The following is a 21,003-nucleotide window of genomic DNA, read 5'->3' as shown; positions in this document are numbered from 1 at the left end:
AAAAAATAAAAATAGAGAGGTGGGCCCGTTTTAAAACCTTTGCAGGCCCTAGGACCTCTTTGTAAGGAGGCTTTGTCCCACAAATATATTACAATCCCAATATATTACAATCCCACACTGAATACACTTTATTCATGATTATTTACCAGTTGAGTTTGGTTGAAGTTTGCTGGCTGATAATGTTATGGCTTTGTAGATATTTAATTAAACATTTAATAATTTTGATTTTACACTTTGCTTCTCTGCCTTTTAGAGCTCATATTCTTTTCTTTCCAGGCCCTTGAAATGTTTATAAGACATAGGCACTATATGTATTGACCTTAAAACAGCCCAGAGGGCTAGAAGAAGGGAGAGATGGGGCGTGGGGAAACAATGTTGATTAAGACAGCAAGAAACAGACTCGAAACCACATGGGGACAAATTTCACAAAGCAGACAGAGGGAGCCCTCAAAACTACAGAATTGTTGGTTAGAAAAAAGAAAGAAAGCAGGCTTTACCAGGATAGTTCCAGGAAGAAAAAGAAGAATAGATGAAAGACCAATCCAACCACGGATGAGGGAAAAAAATCTCTCTCTGATTATTCAATAATTTATTGAACACAGGGCCAGATACTGTGCTTGGCTTCTGAGATACCCAGTCAGATCAGATACAGCCTCTACTCTCAAGGAATTTACTGTTTTATTGAGGGAGACGGAAAGGTAAACAAACAGTTCAGATATGTGATAAGGACACAAATTGAAGTAAGCATGAGAGGTTGGGGAAGCACAGAGAAATCACCTAAGGCAGGCAGATGCTCCTGGAAGGTTCAAAGGCACCGAGGTTTGACCAGGAACGAGATGGAACTGGATGGGAAGTCAGGTGTGGTGTGGGGGGTAGCGGGGCAAGGAGGAAAGTGGGTGTGAGAGGAGATGGAGGGTCACGGGTCGGACTGAAAAGGGTCACACTAAACTGAAAGCAAATCATGAGCACTTGGACTTATTCTGCCATCTAAGGTCAGCCAAGAATGGTTTCCAAGCAGGGAAGGGACCACGTGCACTCCAGTTAGGCCTGATTTGGGCTGAGGCACCGGGGATCCAGGGAAGAGGCCATTGCATTCCTGCTATTGAAGGAAGGGGCCTGGAGCCAGCCAGTGCCGTGGAGATGGTGAGGTGGGTCACTCGGAGACGTATTTAGGGGACAGTGGGTGGGGTTGGTAACCAGTTGGAAGTGGGAGATGAGTGCAAGAGAGGACTCAAGGATGACTCCCAGGTTTCTGGTTATTCATAGAGAAAGGGGATGTAAGAGAAGGAACAGGTTTGGAGGAGAGACTTTTCATTTCCCCCAAACCTGATGATCCTCAGGCTGGTGCCATGCTCCAGTAGGGCCCTTGGAAAGTGGTCAGGAAAACCCAGCAAAACTCTTTAAGAGGTGTGGCAAGTAGGGATGCAGAGTTGCTAGTAGGTTATGAGTTTCTCTATGGGGATTCTTGGCCAAGACAGACACATGGCCCAGAGACCAAATACTAGAGATCTTTCCATTTGGCCTCAGAAGAAAGGTGCTTGAAAATAGCAGGGATGAAGAAGGAACTTGATGGGCACCTCTAAGACTGCTGAACGCTGGACTGGGGCTCCAGCTGTGATTCATAGTTGGAAAGGGAGTTTATTGGATGTTAGCTCATGAAAGCTCCAAACTATATCTAGAAGTCTGTATTCTCCCAGACTAGCAACGGAACCTACGTAACAGCATGTTGAATTGAGACACAGACATCTATCAATCGCACCAAAATTCATTGGCTTAAACTCCATCACCCAGAGCTGACCCTTTGCTACCGCAGGAAGTAATGGGCTAGAAATAAGTGCCATCAGAAGCTGAGTCTAAGTAGATCTGTGATCATGGACATTTTGAGACACGGATTCGGTGTGGGCTTTCAAACAGATGGATCTGCTAGCATGAAATTGCCAAGAGTAAAAAGAGAACGCTAGTTTAATACACACGGCTGGGGAAGAGGCCGGGACTGGATTCCCCAGTCCTGGCCCAGGACTTGCTCAGCATTCACAGCAAGTATGCAGCCCCAGAGCAAAGCAACCACGTTTCTCTCCCTGGTTTTTGATGTTGGCAAAGGGAAGACAAACGAGGGTTCTCTGGTTTGGGGACGGCGTGAATGAACCACACGTGTCCATAAATAAACCAGGAGCCCTCCAAACACACTGCTCATTTGTTCGCACAAAAGCCAGGCTGGCAGCCCTCTCACCGAGCCATGTTCACAGTTGGATCCTTAATGCATTGCGAGCGTTCAATCAAACTTTTAGTGGTGAAACTCTGGGAGCAGAAAGCCAGATAAGTCCAAATGGTCCCTTGGCTTTTCCATCTTTTGTGGCTGCCTGGCTGTGCTCTTATGGGTTTTGTTGTCAACAAACTCCTGGCTTGCCTTTGAGCACTCCAAATTATTGAAAATGACTACAGCTTAAGACTGGCAGGATGATTGTTAAAAAACAGCCCTGGCATTAATCATTGCTTAAGAGCTTTTGGAAAATGATTCTAATTCAGAAGGGGTGGCTTACAAAGAGGCTTGTCGAAAGCGAAGCAGGCATCAAATTCTGAAAGGCAAAAAAAAACCTCCTTGGTACCCACACCTGGCTTCTTCCCAAAACCCAGCTGGCAGGAGTGTGGGGGGCGCAGTTCACCCCACCAGCTCATCCTGTCTGAGGCCACCTTGGGCCTGCCACGAGACCCACAGCATGCCTCCCCCGGGATCCAGGGCTGTTGAGATCGGAAAGACTTCTGGGAGTGCCCACAGTCACAAATTTACTAGTGGTCCTCAGAATAAGGAAGAAGTGGCTGGGCGCCTCATATTCTGTCAACAGTTGGATGCCTTAGAACCAGCGCTAAAATAAGCTGTGTGCACAGAGGCAGCTGCGTGGGCAAACACACGGTCAGCATTTGCAAGGAGCCAGGCAGGGCAACGAGCTAATCCTTCTGCCTCTTGCCTGCTTGGCACAACAAAGGAGAATGATTTTTGCCATCAGCATTCTCCCTATCACGGAATCATTGCACAATTTAGTATGATTAATGGTTTCCATTTAGGAGAAGCTGAAAATGAAAACAGTGGGAGAGAGGCGGCAACCCGGCTGGGGGTGTTTGTGGCTGCACCTCGGGCGGAAGGGTGGGGGAGAGCTGGCCAATGGCCTCTACCTTTCCTGCAGGCACGACTGGGGAGGCACTCTGGGGCGAAGAGACACATGGCTTTGGACATGCATTTGCAGGAACAGTCTGAAAGCTGCAAGCTTGTGATGCACTGTTTGCTGTTTCCTCCTTGCAGCCTTCCAAATGTTTGCGTAGGAGAAGCTACTCCCTCTTGACCAGCCCAAGGGAGGGCTTTTCCTCCCAGAGGTTCCTAACTAAGGGCTGGCTCTGGGAGGCAGCGTGGTGATGGGGCCGGATGGCTGAAATTCGCAGAACTACCTATGCCACTTCTTGGCATTCCTGATGGCCACGTGGGGGTGCCATGCAGGGAAGGACCCCCACCTTTGCACTAGGATGGTAGCCGTGACCTTCAACATGGCCACCTCTGTCTCTGGAGCTCTGTGGGTGCACCTAGACTCAGCTCTGAGCGGCTGGCTCCCCCGGGAGTTCTTCTCTGCTCTGCAGCGTCCTTCCCTTTCCGCGTCTGCAGGCTCTGCTTCTGGTCAGATTTCACGGCTGCTGGAGGTGAGTGGTGAGACAGAGGCCACCGTAGCCAGAGACTTGTGGGTGCTGATAGAAACCAACCAGGAAAACAGAGGATTCGAGAGGGCCTGATTTTTTTTTTTTTTTTTTTAAGCAATAGCCACTGTTACTGAAGCCAGAGAGGGAGAAAATTGGTGATCTTGGCTGGGTCTAGCATGACTCAGAACCCTTCTTGATGCATTGGTGTCTCTGCAAGGAAATCTATTATTTTCCATAAACTGTCTTAAGCATCTCCCGGGCTACATTTCTGGCTGTGTTAAGAATCAAGCCATCAAGAACAGCTGTGAATGTTACACACTTTCAGCAGCAGCAATGGGCTTTGGCAGGGAAGTAGGAGCAAAAAAACCCAAGTAGGACATTTCAGTTGACAGTAATGGCATTTTCCCTTCCTTGTCCAAACGATAAAAGATTCATGCTCCTAATTGCAACACTATAGCTGCCCCCATCACTTTATTCTGGGAGAGGAGGTTAGAGAAAACAGGCCTAGAGAGAGGGAGAGAAAGAGAGAGAGAGAGAGAGATGGATAGTAATTTCATCACTAGCTAACAGAGACTGATTAGTGCAGAAGGCTTCCTTCCATAGCAATACTTTTTAATCAGGGCTGCTGTGTCTGGGCAAACAGCTTTTGTGGATTAGCTAGACTGGAGCCTGCCAGCATCCGTTGCAAGTTTAAACGATGAAATACACAACTACAGAGAAAACAAACCAAAAAGAGTAATAAAGTCACACATTTCAATATTCAGTAACCATTAAGGGATTTAAATATTTGCTTGCTATTAAAGGCTTGCATTAGGCTCTTCCAACACCAGCTCTGGAAGACTGAAATATCAATTACGGATCAATTTTCCCCCCAAGTAAACACTAATGCAGGATAAACAGTATTAGAAGAGGCAATCGTAACATTGCTGACTTCAGGATGGACTTCCTGCTGGTAACAGCAAGTTTAAGCCTGGTGATTAATTAACCTGAGAAGATAGCACTTAAGGAAGATTTAAGACGATCATGTCTGAAATATGATTGTGAGCAGTGCGCGTCTAGAGGGCAGCTGAAGTCCTGCGTTGATTTCACCCTCAGTGACAGTCTTCATTTTCCCCGGAATCGCCACCCACAGCTCAACACCTCCAAGGATTAGGAGGGAGTAAAATGGGAATTGAGGGTGGGTGTGTACGTGTGTGAAGAGAAAAATCAGTAGATTTTAAGTTCCTTGCTGGAATTAATTCCGTATTTCAATACGCAAGGTTCCAGTTGCATTTCCTGCACTGACCACCAGGGGCAGTAGACATTCTACGTTCACTTTGGAAGGAAAAATAAAAACACACAAAAAACAGATTTTGCCTGGAAACTGAGGGTTGAAAGACTTTAAAATGATTCTTGATTTCAAGTCTCAGTTTTGGGGTGCTCACATTATTCTTGTGCCTATCACCCTCTTGCCAGCCCGTGGTGTGTGTTGGGGGGTTTGGTGCAGGGGTAGGTGGAGGGGTTGGGGGGTTGGCATGGGGATATTGAATGGCTCTTACTGGAGGCACATGTTGCAGTTTTGAGATGAGCACAAGGCAGGGATTATGGTGTGTATTTTCCCAACATGGCATACCTCATTCTAAGGGCTCCTTACCGTATATGTGGGCAAGGGTGAGGGTTTGCTTAGCTGTTCCCAAAAATGTCACCCCCCCCCCGGGAAGGACAGATATGCTGTTCCAGTAGGTCCTTGAGAATGATGGGTTGAATAGGGCCAGCTGGCTCATTACTGCAAGTCCAATCTGAAAGCTGCTATATGGAGGATGGACTTATAAATGTCAAGATCGACATGCAGAATTGGTGACCTGTTCAGACTAAGTGGAAGGTGAGATTCGGGCAGTCCGATGCCTGGCTGTCTCCCTGTAATGATCTACTGCTTGCTGAGTGCCTACTACGTGCCTACGACTGACTTCAATTTATTGGCCACCAGGTTCTTTTGGACGACAGCCAAGAGTCGCTTTCCCTTCTCTTGTACAGTGTGTCAGGACGTCTAAGTGCTTCATTCTGGAAATATTTCCCAACTATATAGTGTGGCTGTGGCTACAAATTTCACCCCGAATTTGGCTGCCAGTTCTTCATGACTAAGGGCCATGTACTTAGTATCCTGAGAAAAGGATGTGAGTGTAAAAAAGGTTTTAAGTAGGCATGATTTTATAATAAAACCAAAATGCCTTTGCTTTAGCAGGGTCCTTCCACCTGTAGCATGGTGACTGCCTGGTTGTTTAAAGGCTCTGGATGGCAGAATCAAAGGAACATTTTCCCATGGAGTTAAGTCCACAGCAGTGCAAGAATTACATTGCATGTAGACAGAGGACAGTGAAAGATTGCAATTAACACCCACATAGCACCTTGGGGTTCCAGTTGATGTATTTGGAGAACGCAAGCTGGCCAAAACATTTGTGAAAACTCTCTGGAGGAACTGAGGACCGTTTCACTCCTACACCAAAGGAAGGACCAGGCCACCTATCAAGCTCCTGCTGACATGGGTTGCTTCGGGCACCTTCTTTGCATACCCCGTGGAACTCAATCACCACCTCACATTTGCCTCAGTTCAGTTAAGGTCTTTCTTGGGTCCCCCTTCTCTGCAGGTCACAGCTGCATCTGGAGTCTCATGTGACAGACAAGGGGAGTGGGTGTGGGACTCTAAACATCCCATATGCCATGTGGCCTGGAATAACTACGCTAGTGAGTGGTGAGGACAAGGGGATCCTTGGATGTTCTAAGACCAGCTTCACAAGGGCACGGGGTGTCCAGACGCATAGGAGCCCAGATAGCTCCTTCCACTTCAGTCTTAACTGCATCTTGGTAGCCTTGGGTAACCTTCTATCTTTAACCACCATTTGCGTCTATCCTGTATTATGACTAACATGTAATGGGTGCTTAGTCCACATCTGGCATATTATTCGCTAAGCACTTCCAGCCAATCTGACTTCTCTCTCTTAAGATGGTGACCCCTCCCTTAGAGATCAGGAAAACAAGGCCAGGTAGGTGGGGGGAACTCGCCCAAGGCTTCACAGCTAACAAATGATGGGGTGGGGATAGGGACCAAGGCAGTCTCTTAGATCTCTCCAGTCTCCCTTGATCTCTAGGCTTCCTCACTACAGGTCTTTTTACAGAGTCTGATGATAGTACTCCCCACTGCTTCCTACCCTGGGGCAGAGGCTGGGAGAGGCCTCTAGAATCTTAACTCTGGTCTGGACTTTGAGAACATGCACAAGACTGATCCCACCCTCCATGCTTTCCTTGATTTTGCTTTATTCTTCCCATGCAAATCAGCATGGCTGGGCTTAATGCTGTCTGTACCTTGGACTCACTTCTCTTTCCACTAAACTTTCCTTAAAGGTTCAGCTGGAGTCCCAGCTCCTCCAGGAAGCTGTCTTGAGTCTCCAGCCTCCTCTGATTTCCCTTCTCCAAGAAATTCCCCTGGCACTCTCTGGGCTCCTTATATTTGGGATACCTCCCCCATGGCTGGGGACCATTTCATGTTTTCCTGTGGGTGTCACTGATGCCCCGGTTAGTCTCCAGGGATGATTTACAGTTCCCCGTGTTTCTCACAAGGCTGAACATGCAGCAGGAGCTCCATAACCACGTGTCTGATTTGCTGATTTTTACAGAGACCGGTGAGAGGCCAGGCCGGGATGGGAGAGGCTGAAATGAGGCCCACAGCCTCACTTGGATTTTCTGGAGCTTACCTTTTCTCCCACTGCTGAGCTCTCCCCGTCACCTGCCTGAAGAGAGAAAAAGGGGACGGACTCAGCCACAGCTGGGTGAGCGGTGGGAAAGGGCCGTCTGGGGCCGCTCACGTGTGATCTGAGCATTTGAGAGACCGGTCACCGTACAGTGCGGTCACTGCTCGCCTGGGCCTGCAAGGCAAGGGGGAAGGTGACAGACCGAATCAGGCGGTCCACCGGGCCCGGAAGCCCCGGCAGCCTAGACAGTAAGTGAGAACCATCTCCCGCGGGCAGCCAGGCTTGTCCTCTGCAGATCTTGTCTTTTTGTTAAAGGAGAGAGTACTTGAAATGAAGAAGGAAGGATGATTGTGAAGACATGAAATCCCAAAGGAAGAGACAGGTGGAGCAGCCAACACAGGGGAGTGGGTGGGGTGGTGGGTGGAAACAGGGAGTGGGGGCAGGAGACGGATCCACTGGAGGGGCCGTTCCCCGCTGGCCTGCCACTGCAGCCGGCGCGCCTGCACAAATCACTGGGTCCCCGCGTGATGCCAGACACCTGGCCCACCTGGCCGCTAAGAGGGGAGGAGAGAACAAGAACAGGAAGGATGAGCAGAGGAAGAGAAGGCGGTTCCAAGAAGCCCGGCCACTAGCACCTCCGAGCATCTGCTGCCCGTGTTTCCGGCCCTGCGCGCGGTCCTAAGGTGGACGTTGGACCAGGGGCCCAACTTCTCCCAGGCTGAGGCGTCCGTAAGAAGTCCATAATGAGATGAAAGGATCACTTTGTAACATTAATTTTTTTTTTATTAAGAAGACAGATATTTTATAGTACTTCTTTTTTTTTTCTTTTTTTTTTGTAAAAATGGTATACATGAACCAATACAAAATGCGAATGGAACATATGGATATGGAATTTCTTACACCGTCACATCGTTCATGTACACCTTAAAAACAGAACTGGCCTAAAGGGAAAAGTCAGACGTCGGTGTGACTAAAGAACAAGCTTATTTGGCATCAATTATACATCCTTCATTATTTTATATTCCTTTAAAAAACACAAAAAAACAAGTTTGTTCTTTCTTCACTCTAAAAAAAGTGATCAACCTGTACAAAGTAATACTCAACAATACATTTCAAACAGTGCACTGTATACTTAAGAAAAAAATACATAAACCGATATACAACTAAAATCCATAATTTCCTGTTTTTGCTTTGTTTTATTATTATTATTATTATTTTTCCAATGCGTGGGGCCTACACTTTGCAATCTACCTGAGACGGAAAACACCAATCAAAACACGTGCACCTGAGACATGTCGACATCGTAAGCCATAGAGTCACGTCGGGGCACCGCACTACCGTACACTCGTCGAGACAGAAAGACGGGCGGTCCCCAGAGATGAGATGCCAATTCGATGAGCAATGGTGGGGTTTTTTTTTTTTTTTCCTTTTTTTTTGTTGTTGTTTTTGTTTTTTTCCTAAAAAGAACAGCTGAAAAAAACCTTTCAACGACATGCTAAATGGTTCTCACCCTTTGATACGATTATACTATGGTCGGAATGGGCGCTAAGGGCTCGGAATAGAGCTGCACATTATAAAATTCATTGAAAAAGGGATGTTCATTGTGGCTTTTTGTCTTGGTTAAGTGCCTAGGGATAGGAGAGGGGGAAAACAAAATGCTGCTCGATATGGATTTTCTTTTACATACCAGTCCATTCCCAAAAGGCCCCCATATTGCAATGGTTCTATCAAAGGTTAAAATAAAGACAAGAAAAATAAACACGCTTTCAAATAACAAAGAGTTGACACTTTTTCCCCTTAAATAAATCAGCGTTAAGTTTTCCACATAATGTAACAATAGTAAAAATGCACCTTGCAAAATCCAAAATTACTCACTGAAAATGTTATATAATATATATTTATATATATATAGATCTATCTTTTTTTTTTTTTTTTTTGATGCCATCTTTCCATAGGGACTGTATTCTGGAGTCTGGAGCCTTACCAAAGCACATGGTAAGAGTTTAGTTTTCGTCCGTTAGGACTACTTCTAGATTTCCTAGACGTTTCAATGAAAATCCCATTTCTTTAAAAAAATGTCAATGGTAACTGGACTCCTCTTCCTTTTCCCGAGGCTCTCCATCTAAGATATGTTCAAGGTAACTTATTTTAGTAGCTATGCACTATGGCTGCCATCATGCGAGGATCAGTAATTTTTTGGCAGATGGTTCTTAAGGCTGAGGAAAGAGGCCAAGGCTAGTGTATGAAAGGTAAAAAGATAAAAACACTCACATCTGAGTTTTGATTAAGTAACTGAAAATCCCCTACATGCTGTTTTTCCACCTCTGCTCTGACCTTTCGAGAACTGAGATGGGCGGCGGGCCGGCCTGAGAACAATACCGACCCTTCTTTTGTACCTCCTGCCTTTGTCAAGCCAAATCGTAAGGAATGAAAGTTTCACACGGATTCGAGTTGGAAATCCCAGCATGCCAATATCTGTAATATACAGTACATGCAGGCCACATCCCACTGCCTTCCTAACTAAGCACAAAGGAAAAAAAAAAAAAAGAAAGAAAAAAAAAAAACCAAAAAAACCTGTCCCATTCAGTCATTCACACATCACATGGACTTGCTTTCTCCTACAAATTAGTGAGAAGTAAGGCCGATTGGGAAAGGTGGATGGAATCATTTGGAACAGAAATAACCAGAGCAGAACTATCTTTCCCCCCTCCCTACTTCCCCTCCTGTGGCAACTCAAATTCGTCCACTTATATAAAAGGAACAGACCTCACCTGTCAGGTCTGTTTAGGGCACTGAAAAAGGAGGAGCCCTTTCTGCCCCAAACCTTTCTGGACAGCGTGGGGTATTATCTATACTGAGCCGTCTACAGATACAGAATTAAAGACAGTTTCAATCTCATTGTGACACACCTCACTTGCAGATAACCCTGTACAGTGATGTAGTTCCACAGCAAACAGAACAGTTTCTGAATCACAGTCTAAGTTTCTAGTCTTCACTGCTCTAAAGTATTTGAAACATGGGCAGCAGCAAAGAGTTCTCATGGTTTGTTCACCCAAATCTTTACGACAACAGAGAAGAATGCATTATGGATACACTAAATTCTGAACTATGAAATCTAAACTGTGCTGGTTCTCCTTTTATGAAACTGAATTTTGAACAGAAAGCTTCAAAAATAAACAAAGGAAAGGAACAACAATAACAAAATAAGGAGGGTCAAAAGGTTCTAAGGAATCCCAGCAGGCAAATTCCAAAACGGGAGATTTTTTTGGGGAAAAAAAAAAATCCAAAATTTTTTGGGGAAAAATAAATTCACACAAAGGAGGGAGGGAAAAGAAAAATAGGAACGCAACCAACAAACGAAAAACAAGGCACAGAATTTTCTGCAATCTATCCAAACTAAATCCAAGCGTCCAAGTATGACTTGGTAAGAAGAAATAAAAATTGAAAAACCAAACAATCAGAAAAAGAGGTGTCAAACAGCAGAGTGTACTTTTCAAAGAACATTTCTTTTCATTTTTTTTTTTAACACAGCAAATCCCAAGCCTTCCCAGTCTCACACCTTTCCACCCATTCATAAAAAAACACACGAATTTCTCGCAAGTTCCGATATCACTGTCTCTTTATCATCTAAATAGGGCCAGTTGGACACCTCATTGAAATAAAAGGGCTGATCTAGATGAAGTACTCTTTCTTTTCTTCAGAGTTGTTCTGTCCTCCTTCTGCATTGATTATAGCTGTGTCTGCGTCTGCTGCGTCATCGGCTCCTTTGGCTTCATGAGTGAAGTATGTACCTGAAAGATGAAGGGGTAAAGCACCGTGACTGTCTGATGGCCGCTGTGTAAAGTGGTACAGAGATGGCAACTTGCTTTATGGCCATCATCAGCCGAAGTGGTGTGCAGGCAGCAGAGGGGAAAAAACAATTGGAAGAAGAGAGCGAGGTGGGTGAGACAAATGGGGATCCGGGGGTTCCAAAGGCACCACTCCAACTGAACCGCTGCGATATAATTCAGCAAATGAGACATTAGAGCCGTGATTATGACCAGAGGATGTCAGCAGAAGAAGACGTGAGTGGGAGCTAAAAATGCAGGAAGCTGGAGAGCTGCTGACAGTAAACGCCCAGGACCAATGGCCAGATATGTGCACGTACATGGTTAAAGACCAAAGCAAGGAAGAGCAATTAGCCAATAAATGAATTAGGGCCCTGCTGATTTTCTACCGTCATCTCACACGGTTTATTTGAACCCTCGCCTCCTGTCTTCAGGAAGCACTGGCGCCTGTCCATGAGTGAGCATGTGCTTGAACCCGCACAAGTAGGTTTGATTTTTCTTCTGCCTCCCATTGCAGAGTGGGGTTCCAGATCAAGAAAGAATTTGATGTTGTATCAGCTGGAAGCAAGGCATGGGATCTGCCTTAAGAAACAAGTGATTCTTGCTTCTGATGTCACTCTAGCCGGGACCCAGATTCATGGATTTGCTAATTGGCACAGCCACTTTATAATGACAATAGACAGAACATTAACGGAGTTGGTGACACTCTTTATCAGCAAGTCCCAACGGTTTACGTGGAGAAAGACAAGGGTTGCACCTCTGTATGAAATACAGGTAGAGCTGGCACTGCCCATGATAATCAAATCACCCTCCTCCCGTTAGGTATCGTGCTCGCAAAGATTCTTAAGTAAGAAAAGGCTGTTGAACTTTCACGTTTTCAGAGTGACAAATCCAAGAAGGCAGGCATTCGGATGGTCCTCCCATGTCCCTCTTTCCTCTGTAGAGTACACCCTCCTCCCAGCAACTCGCAGTATTGTGCAGACTTCAGCCCTGCTCTCTCGCCTGACCTTCCTGGCTCTATCAAGCTTAACACCAAGAGGCTGGGAGTTCTCTGCCAAACAGACTGCCTCTTGGGAGTGGGCAGAGTGTATACAGAGCCCTGGGCGTGGGCAGAAGGACCCCCAGTACGGAGGGCCCCGAACTGTTTTACATTCGAGATGGGCACTTTGGATTCTAAAGGTGATTGTCAAGCACCTTGGACCTCCACTGCTGTGCTCAGGGGACCCACCCTGAACCCAAGGTCTACCATCCAGCAGTCTGCCAGCACCTCGAGTTTATACTACAGGAAAGGCCCGGAAGCCCACTGCACAGTGCTTGAGAAAAATACCCGAGAGAGACCAGGGCCAAAAAAGAAAAGGAAGAATAAATTACCGAGAGGGAGAAGAGGCTCAGAGCAGCGTGGGGTAGAGAGGAGCACTCGCAAAGATGATTGCCCATCCAGACTGCACAGTTGATAAGTGTGATGATTAATGGCAATTTAAATCAATTGCACTGATAATTTTAAAAATACATATTTATGTGGCTTTTAAGGCACATCAAACCAAGGAAGTATTCCAGCCGCTGTGACCAGCTTACCCAGCGTTGGGGGCCGGGGCACAGGGCTAGCCCACATGTTTCCCACAAAGAGGAAGGTCACGGGGGTTCTTTTCCCTGTTTATCATTTTGGGGTTCATGCCACACCTCACACATCAGCCCCTTAGACTTTTTACTCTATCCCTGATGATGGATTGTAGAATAACAAACCTATAAAGCTTTTTATTTAGAAAAAAATCCAAATCAAGGAGTGCTACTCAACAACTCTCAGAGTCCTTCCTAATCAGCGGCTGCTAAGATTTTTGTTTTTTTTCTTTCCCAGTTCCAAGAATCAAAGAGGCTGTGTGGCCCCAGAAACCAAACTGCCTATTTAAGGACAAGCTTGCCAAGTCCCACAGAGGCAGCGGCCATGGTGACACGAGGCCTCCTGGCTGCCCAAGCTTACAGGAGGCCCCCTGGCTTACCTTTATGTCTGGCAAAATAGCGCCCCAGAATGATGAGCAAACACAGCATGGCAAACACCACCACAGCCACGACGCCGCCAATCACGGCGTGATCCACCGCCCTGATCGCGCCTTCTTCACCTGCTCGAGAATCTGTTGAGATCAGAAGAGGAATAGGGATGTAGAGTCTATTAGGAGACACCAGAAACCCTGGAGACACTGCCTCCAGGATCAGAGGTCACCTTCTTTCTTAATGGAGGAGTCAGGATAGTCGAGATGGATCGAGTGCCACCGAGGGGACCTGTCCAGTGCTGAATTGACCTGTTCTCCCCTCAAGGCAATTTCATTCTAAGCGGCATCGGATGCTAACACGTGTGAACACGCTTAGGGAGCAGAGAGAGAAGAAATAGAGTCTGTCCAATCCTGGCCTGGTCTTGGCGTTCACCCTCTCTGCAACCAGCTGCAGATCCTATGCAGGAGGCTGACCTAACTATTTAAGGGAGCTCGGAAAGGTACCTTCAGGCAGTAACAGGAGCTGTGGAAGGGTGGCTGGAGCATCTTTCTAGAGATGCCCCGCAACTTATTCCCCACTAGGCATTTGCATGGGAAAAGCAAGGAGCTCAAAAGCCCCAGCTGCCTAGAGATAAAACAAGGATTAGGGGACTAGAGACAAGTGACATGCCTGCTACATTTAGGATGTACGAGGGAGTAAGCCTCTGTCTAAAAACCTAAAAACCTATTTCAAAAAAAGACAGCAAGGAATAATTGTCCATTGCCACAGACGGTTTTTCTTTTATTTATTTAACACTCCACGATGCAATTAATTTTCCTTTATAAGCATCACTCCCTTGGGGATGTCTTCTTTCGACTGAGGAACGACATGTTTGGCTGGGGAACAACTCCAAAATGAACCCCGAATGAGCTATGGCCATGCAGAATGGATGTATGGCAGTGTAAACAATTTTAATTTAGGAATGTGGCTACATCACCCCTTGCTGAAATTCTAATGGCACCCGAGATTTATAATGTAGTAAAAAACAATTATTCTCCTGTTGATTAATACATTAACATTTTCGAGTGGAAGCTAAACCATTGTCTTTTTTTTTATTGAGTCAAGTACGACACCTCCATTAAAATGATTTACTAGCTGTACCTTACAATTTAAGCACAGCAGCAACAGAAACGGTAAAAATCTTTTAACTTTACATGATTTGTGAAGTCATATGTGAAGGATTTACCATTTAAATCTTTCAGTACAAGAAGCACATGGCCTATAAATCTGTCCCCGTAGCAGTTGCTGGACGCCTAAGAGAAATGCATTTCACCAGGAAGACGGAGAGTGCAAATTCGAGTCAATTTTTAAGAAAGATTTATCTCTGTCTCTCTCCAAAGAACAGAGCAAATCTCTGAAGCCTCCACCTCTAATAATATTTGAAGTTTATCGATCAAGTGTACAGATCCGTGACAGCTAAAGGTAATGGTGCTCTTTTGAGCCGAAACCTGATACAACGCTTTCAGCAGGAGGGCATGATTTACACTTTCTATCGATATTTCCAATTCTGCTCTGAGATTAAGTACTGAAGGATGTGGGGAAATAACTCGTGACTGAGGGTTCCATGAAAAGTGTTTTAATTAAAAGAGTTTAAATTTAAAAATGGAGTATTTAAAGTGTTTCATTAAGTTACCATTGGAAGGATGACCAAAAAAAAAAAAAAAAATTCCCCACTCCAAACCCAAATAGAAATGTGGATGGAATCGGAGGCAGCAGCGGGTCGCCCAGGACAACAGGATGATGGGAATTTAATTGGAGAATGGAGATGGGTTGGAGGCAGAGTGCACTGCAGCCAATTAGCCAGATCTGTGACGCACGGGCCCCTCCAGCCACACGTCTAATAAGCTCGCCTTGAAATGTGGCAGAGAGGAGTCTCCCCTTGCATCCCAAAGCGCTGCCTACTGCAGGGGCAGCAGCCTCCGTGTCTTGAAAGTCATCTCAACAAGGCAGAACTCAGCTACGGAAACTTTTTTTCTTTTCTTCTTTTAAGACAACAGGGCTTGTTGAAGGGGCGCGCTCCCAGGAGGACGTACCACGACACATGGTACCTGCTGGAGGGTAATGCTTTACACACCAGAGACTCTCACCCCAACTGCACAGGATCAAAATTGCTCACAGGGAGACCAAAGTCATGGATAAGCCAGAAAGCTGTGCTTCCCTTAGGGAGCTGTCAAAACAGGGGCTCTTGTGGGAATGAGAATTAACTCCTCTCCAATGGCCACAAGCTTCAGACCTATTGAAATATGAGGCTCTTTCAACTAACTCCCTGTGTCTTAGAATGGGGTAAGAAAAACAAAGTGATTCCAGCTACTGAGCAGCGGGGAAAGCTGGGTTTGAGAGGTGAGAGGTGAAGAGAGGTCCGGTCCCAGGAAGATGGAGCAGAGAGAAGCTGCCCCTTCTGGACTTAACCCACTGGGGGAAGCACTTTTGTGCTCTCTGTTCCAAGACTGCCTCCTCCATGCCGAGGCGCAGGACCATCCTAGAAGCCTAGGGAAAGAAAGCCAGAGAAAGAGAAGTGGGGAGGGAGGGAAGAGAGATGAAGAAGGAGGGGGAAGCTCTGATAAGAGAAAACCAACCAACCAACATCATAGGGTTTGTAGCTATGGGATTAATTTCTCCAGCCAAAAATCATTCATTTGACCTTTGCTTTCCAGGAACTCAGAGCTGAAGAGGCTCATTTCTCCTTGTCCTGTGCCCACATTAAATACCTGGGTTCTAGTTATCTTTCCCATCCTCAGGGACATACATATTTTATAGATACTTATTTATATGGGTAATCTCTCCAGCTATCTTCCGATACTCACTTTGATCAGAAAGTTTACTACCACCACTTAATCACTGAGACATCTCTCCTGCCTTCAATTATTGTGGACGGACACAGAAGGTAAGTGGTGTTGAATGTACAGGGAACAGAGTGGGCTGCAGCTCTGCCCCACCTCTTTCCATCCCTGGCCTGCCCTGGAGTTTACTGCGGGAGGCCCTGATACAGTACTGGCCGTCCTCCAGCGTCTGGTGTGGCCTGGCATCCTCTATGAAGAGTGGCGCTGTCTCCAGACTTGTCTCATTCCTTTCTGTGTGTCCACGTGTGGGCTGAGTGGGGAGTTTTTCTAGTGTCGTTGATTGGTCCAAGGTGGTAACTCAGTTAGTAAAGAATCTGCCTGCAATACAGGAGACCCTGCTTCCATTCCTGGGTCAGGAGGATTCACTGGAGAAGGGACAGGCTACCCACTCCAGTATTCTCGCCTGGAGAATTCCATGGACAGAGGAGCCTGGCAGGTTATAGTTCATGGGATCGCAAACAGTCAAACGTGACTGAGCGACTTCCACTTTTTGGGTGGGGGGCCCAGGTGAAGGCTGGTTCCCTACCCCTGGATGCAGTGGGCTGGTGCCTCACTCACAGTCCTAAGCAGTTACACAGGACGCTATACAGACAGGAGCCAGGCTACGGGAGTAGAGTGCAAACTGGAGCCCAGAACAGTACCGCCAACCAATAGCAGCATAGGTTCCCACAAGGTCCACTGGCCAAGTGACCTTCCTTGTCCTGCTCACAACTGTTCCTTGAGCAATTACCTCACAGAGAACACTGTGGAAATGCCCCTGCCTTTCACCATCGCCCACACATCCTGCTCCTTGAGGGGTTCAGAGCCTTTCCCTAGAGTCCCATCAGCTTCCCTGGGGAACATCCTCTCCAGATTTCAGGCTCGCTTTTCAAATCAGGCAGAGAAGGAAACTGACAGATTCTACAGCCGCCCTCACTTCTACACTGTTGTTGTTCAGTCACTAAGTCGTATCTGACTCTTTGTGACCCCACAGACTGTAGCCTGTCAGGATCCTCTGTCCATGGGATTTCCCAGGCAAGAACACTGGAGGGGGTTGCTATTTCCTTCTCCAGGGAATCTTCCCGACCCAGGGATCGAACGCATGTCCCATGCATTGGCAGGGGGATTCTTTATCGCTGAGCCACCAAGGAAGCCCTAGCTTCTACATTACCTAATGTATAATATAGCTAGCTGCTGGGAAATTGCTGTATAGCACAGGGAGCTCAACCCAGTGCTGTGATGATCTAGAGGGGTGGGGAGTGGGTGAGAGGAAGGCTCAAGAGGGAGGGAAATATATGTATATTTATGGCTGATCCACATTGTTGTACTGCAGAAACCAACACAACACTGTAAAGCAATCATCCTCCAATTAAAAATTTAAAAATTACTTATTAAAAAAAGTATGTGGGCATTAAAGCACTAGTAAAGCATTAAAGTGCATTAAAGCACTGATCCTCAGGCAGTGGGCAGCTCTTGGTTTAGAAGGGGGTGTTTTCCTATCTTTAAGAGACATGATTGTCCCTCTCAGTACGGGTGTAAGTGTTCACTTCTGCTGAGAGTTCCTCATCCATCACTTCTCACGGGACTTCAGGTAACTCAGGCCCCGTCCTTCCGTGAGCCGGATTTTCAGGGGCACTATGGAGCTGTTGGGAAGTGTCAACTCAGAGATGGGGCACAATCCTTCCCGCATCGTCCCGTGCTGCAAGCCCTGCAGGTGCTCAGCGTGACATGAGACTCTAAGGACAGATCAATCATGGACTGTTTAGTATTCTGAGTTAGCTCTTCTTTGGGCCAAAAGCTGGGACAACTTGACTCCAGGTGAGGGCTTACGAGCAGCTTACAGAATACTAAGTTGGCTACCACTGCTTGTTTCAACTACCCGGTCACAGTTTCAACTACCAGGGGTTCCCATCAGCATCTTAGAAACTGCAAGGACAAAAAATTTCAAAGACTGTCCCAAGAGTGATGCCCGGACCTGCTCAGTTTTCTTTACTTTGGGCTGGGCGACCTGGCTCGATCCTTTTCTCATGGGCAGTGTGCAGGGGGTAAATTCTAAAGGCACTCGTTCCCTAGGCCCCGACAAGAAAAGTGACTGCTAGGGAACTTCGGTCTCCTTCTCTCTCTGGGGCCCTCCCCTTTCTCTACTTGCTCTTATTCCCCAAATGTCTTGCCAGGGTCTCCTGAGCGCCGGGCTCTGGCAGTCACACCGCCTGTGTTAAAACAGGGTGCTTTAACAGATCCCCGTTTCTATGGCTACTTTACCACCTGGCATGGGACGCCTGACATCAACTGCTGTGTGAATGCCTTAATCATGGATCTGTGAAAAGCCTAGAAGCCTCCGCTGCCAGAGGCAGAGATCCATGGATAGCCACGGAATGGCCAGGATGTCCTAGACAAGCTCCTGGCAGACAGGGACCTTGGCAGGGGGGTCGCTGAGCCAAGAGCCCAGTGCAGCTGCAGCCGCAAGCTTCGGCCCAGGCCACGCGGACAGGACACTAAGCTTGTCACCTTGGAGGGGCCCAAGTGCGATATAGTCATACAGTTCAAACACACGGACCACCACCCTATCTTGGCTTCCTTCACATTTCACCCCTCCCTTGGCCTTGGCTAGAAGGCATACTCAAAAACTTGGGGAGAGCTATTACTCCCCTTAAATGCGCATACTATTTTTTAACAAAGGTTATAAACTACCCGAGGTCTCATCTTTAAAATTAATACCAAAGACATGGGGGAGGTTCTAAGGAGATGGGTCTTCCAACCTGTATTTATTGGACTATCCTATATTTAACCTTCTGCCATTTCTCGATGAATGACTGTTGCCTGTTGACCTTCGGGAAAAGTGAAACTGTTGACTTTTCACAACAGTTCTGTCTGTCACTCGCTTTCGTTCTATTCTTTTTTCCTGGGCTGAGATCTGATTGGACAAGTGAGTTTAATTAGAAACTTCGAGAAGCAGTGTTCATAGCGGAAATGCTGCCCCCTGGGCTACAGGGATTACTCGATCTCAGAGGATGCTTAATGACTATGACGTCATTTGCTACTTTTTACCAGAAAGAAAGAAAAAGCTTGGCAGTGGATTTTTCATATCCGGGATGAAACCAGAATCTGACCTCAAAGATAAAACCAGTCCCCAAACCTGGCACCATCTGAGAACTGCAGCTTCTCATTCTCATCACCTATTGTAGCTCCCATCACGACAACAAAAATAAGTGTGCATTTTAAAAAGCACAACTTTATTACTGAAGGGGAACAAACTGAATGGCATGCACTGACAAAATGCCACATTATTTGCTAATCCTAATATGTTATTCTTCTTTAAGATTTGCTTTTCTCAGCACCAATTCAATTATAGATGCTACAAATCCTTCTGACATTTAATTCCCTCTTGTCAGAGAGTAGTAAATGTACACAGTACATGCACAGCTTTCCCATTAAGATGTTAATACATATTGGAGCACACCGGCCTCCATGCAGCATAACCTTTCTTTTCTGTCTTCTGAGAGAGTGGAAGGGAAGGAATAAATGTAAGGCAAGAAAATCATGAAGGTTCTCAAACAGCATCCCAGGCATCTAAGACTATCCCTCGGCTGCATCTCATTCTAGCAATGTAGCTCCAGCTATGCTAACATTTCAAAAGAACTATGTTAAGCTACTTAAAGAAAAACTGCAGCCATCATCACCACATCATCCTGCCGCCCAGAGCTCCGTAGGCATTCACTGACCTCAGAAGCACTGCTCACGGGCTCTGGTTGTATAATGATCAGGACCCGTGCTCTTAGGCAGTTACTGTCTATTTTTTCCTCCAGAAAGAGGCCCGAACAGCAGATGCCAGAAGAGGTAGGAGCTCACCTCCTGTGTGGCCTGCTGGAAAGGGCACTGGACTTGCCCACAGCCTTCTAGCCCAGGCTAGAAGCTGGGCTTCGCTGCTTTTCTGTGTGACTTCAGGCAGGTCAATGAGCCACTCTCAGCCACTGAGCAGAGACATACAATTCAGAGGACTGTTTTGAGGAGCCAGTGTGTTGCTGAATATGAAGGGGCCTCTCTGGGCTGGGGCTTGGCATGTCATAGCCACTCAACAGGTGTCTGTCAAATTGAAATCCACTGTCATAAAGCCCAAGGCAGGCTTTATTCCAGTTCTAATCACTGATTCCAGGCAAATACTACAGCACTTTGGAGTAAGGGTTATACTGCACACAGTGCTGTTCTCAGAGGCTAAGATGCCCCAGAGACATTAGCTGACGTGAAATCACCAAGCCCCTTCTTTTCATTTATGCAGAAGGGCACACAGTGTGACTGGTGGTCCGGGGTGGTGGTCAAGGCTGTGGGCCTGCCGAAGGCCACCCCGTCCAAGTCCTAACTCAGGTCTACCATTTAAGCATCAGGATATTAAGCTCTTGTTGTCAGCTAAGCATGAGAACAAGATTTTTTTTTTCCCAAATGCTGATTTCTCTCCCTTCTCAAGTGACTTGATTTTGTTAATTTAACCAACAGTGGAAATGACTTGATGCAATAGGATGCAAACGCTCCCAAGGCATTAAGCATCACCAGAGAGACCACAAGGCACACTCCTGAGTCCTCTCTACTCATCTAATGATGAGGGCTTAGAAGTGTGCTTGCCCTTTCCATTTTAAGCAACAGGAAGGCACTGACGATGAGACTGGAGTTTCCCTTAAAGGAGCAGACATCTGATAAAGAGGGCAAACTTGTGAAGTATTTCCAAACATACATTTCCCACTCGAATCTCTCTCTGGAGAAAGATGCGTCAGTGGACCTCAGGCATTTGGGGGTGTGAGGATGGATTAATGAATATGGTGAAGTCACCCCAAAGCAGTGTCCAACCTGTAGAACTGGAATTCACATTTTGTGTTGGAGCCCGCCAACTTATCAATTTGGAAGGAAAAGTTCCTATTTGATGGTCTC

General features: G+C 46.5%; 1 protein-coding gene across 13 annotated transcripts in view; it reads right to left on the bottom strand.

Moving 5' to 3' along the window:
* Positions 1–8,166: 8,166 nt before the first annotated feature.
* Positions 8,167–21,003, bottom strand: part of CADM1 (cell adhesion molecule 1) — a 362,986-nt gene continuing 350,149 nt past the window's right edge. For all 13 annotated transcript variants that reach the window (XM_006079236.4, XM_025266853.3, XM_025266856.3 and 10 more), the window contains 2 exons: positions 13,234–13,365; positions 8,167–11,200 (listed from right to left, as the gene is read on the bottom strand). In XM_006079236.4, coding sequence (XP_006079298.3) covers positions 11,082–11,200; positions 13,234–13,365 — 251 coding nt within the window. In that variant the 3' untranslated portion in view covers positions 8,167–11,081. The remainder of the gene's footprint in view (positions 11,201–13,233; positions 13,366–21,003) is intronic.

This window comes from Bubalus bubalis, chromosome 16 (assembly GCF_019923935.1).
Source record: "Bubalus bubalis isolate 160015118507 breed Murrah chromosome 16, NDDB_SH_1, whole genome shotgun sequence".
NCBI classification, from domain to species: Eukaryota; Metazoa; Chordata; class Mammalia; order Artiodactyla; family Bovidae; genus Bubalus; species Bubalus bubalis.
Note: the sequence above shows the minus strand (reverse complement) of the source record. Positions and strands in the feature narration are given on the sequence as shown.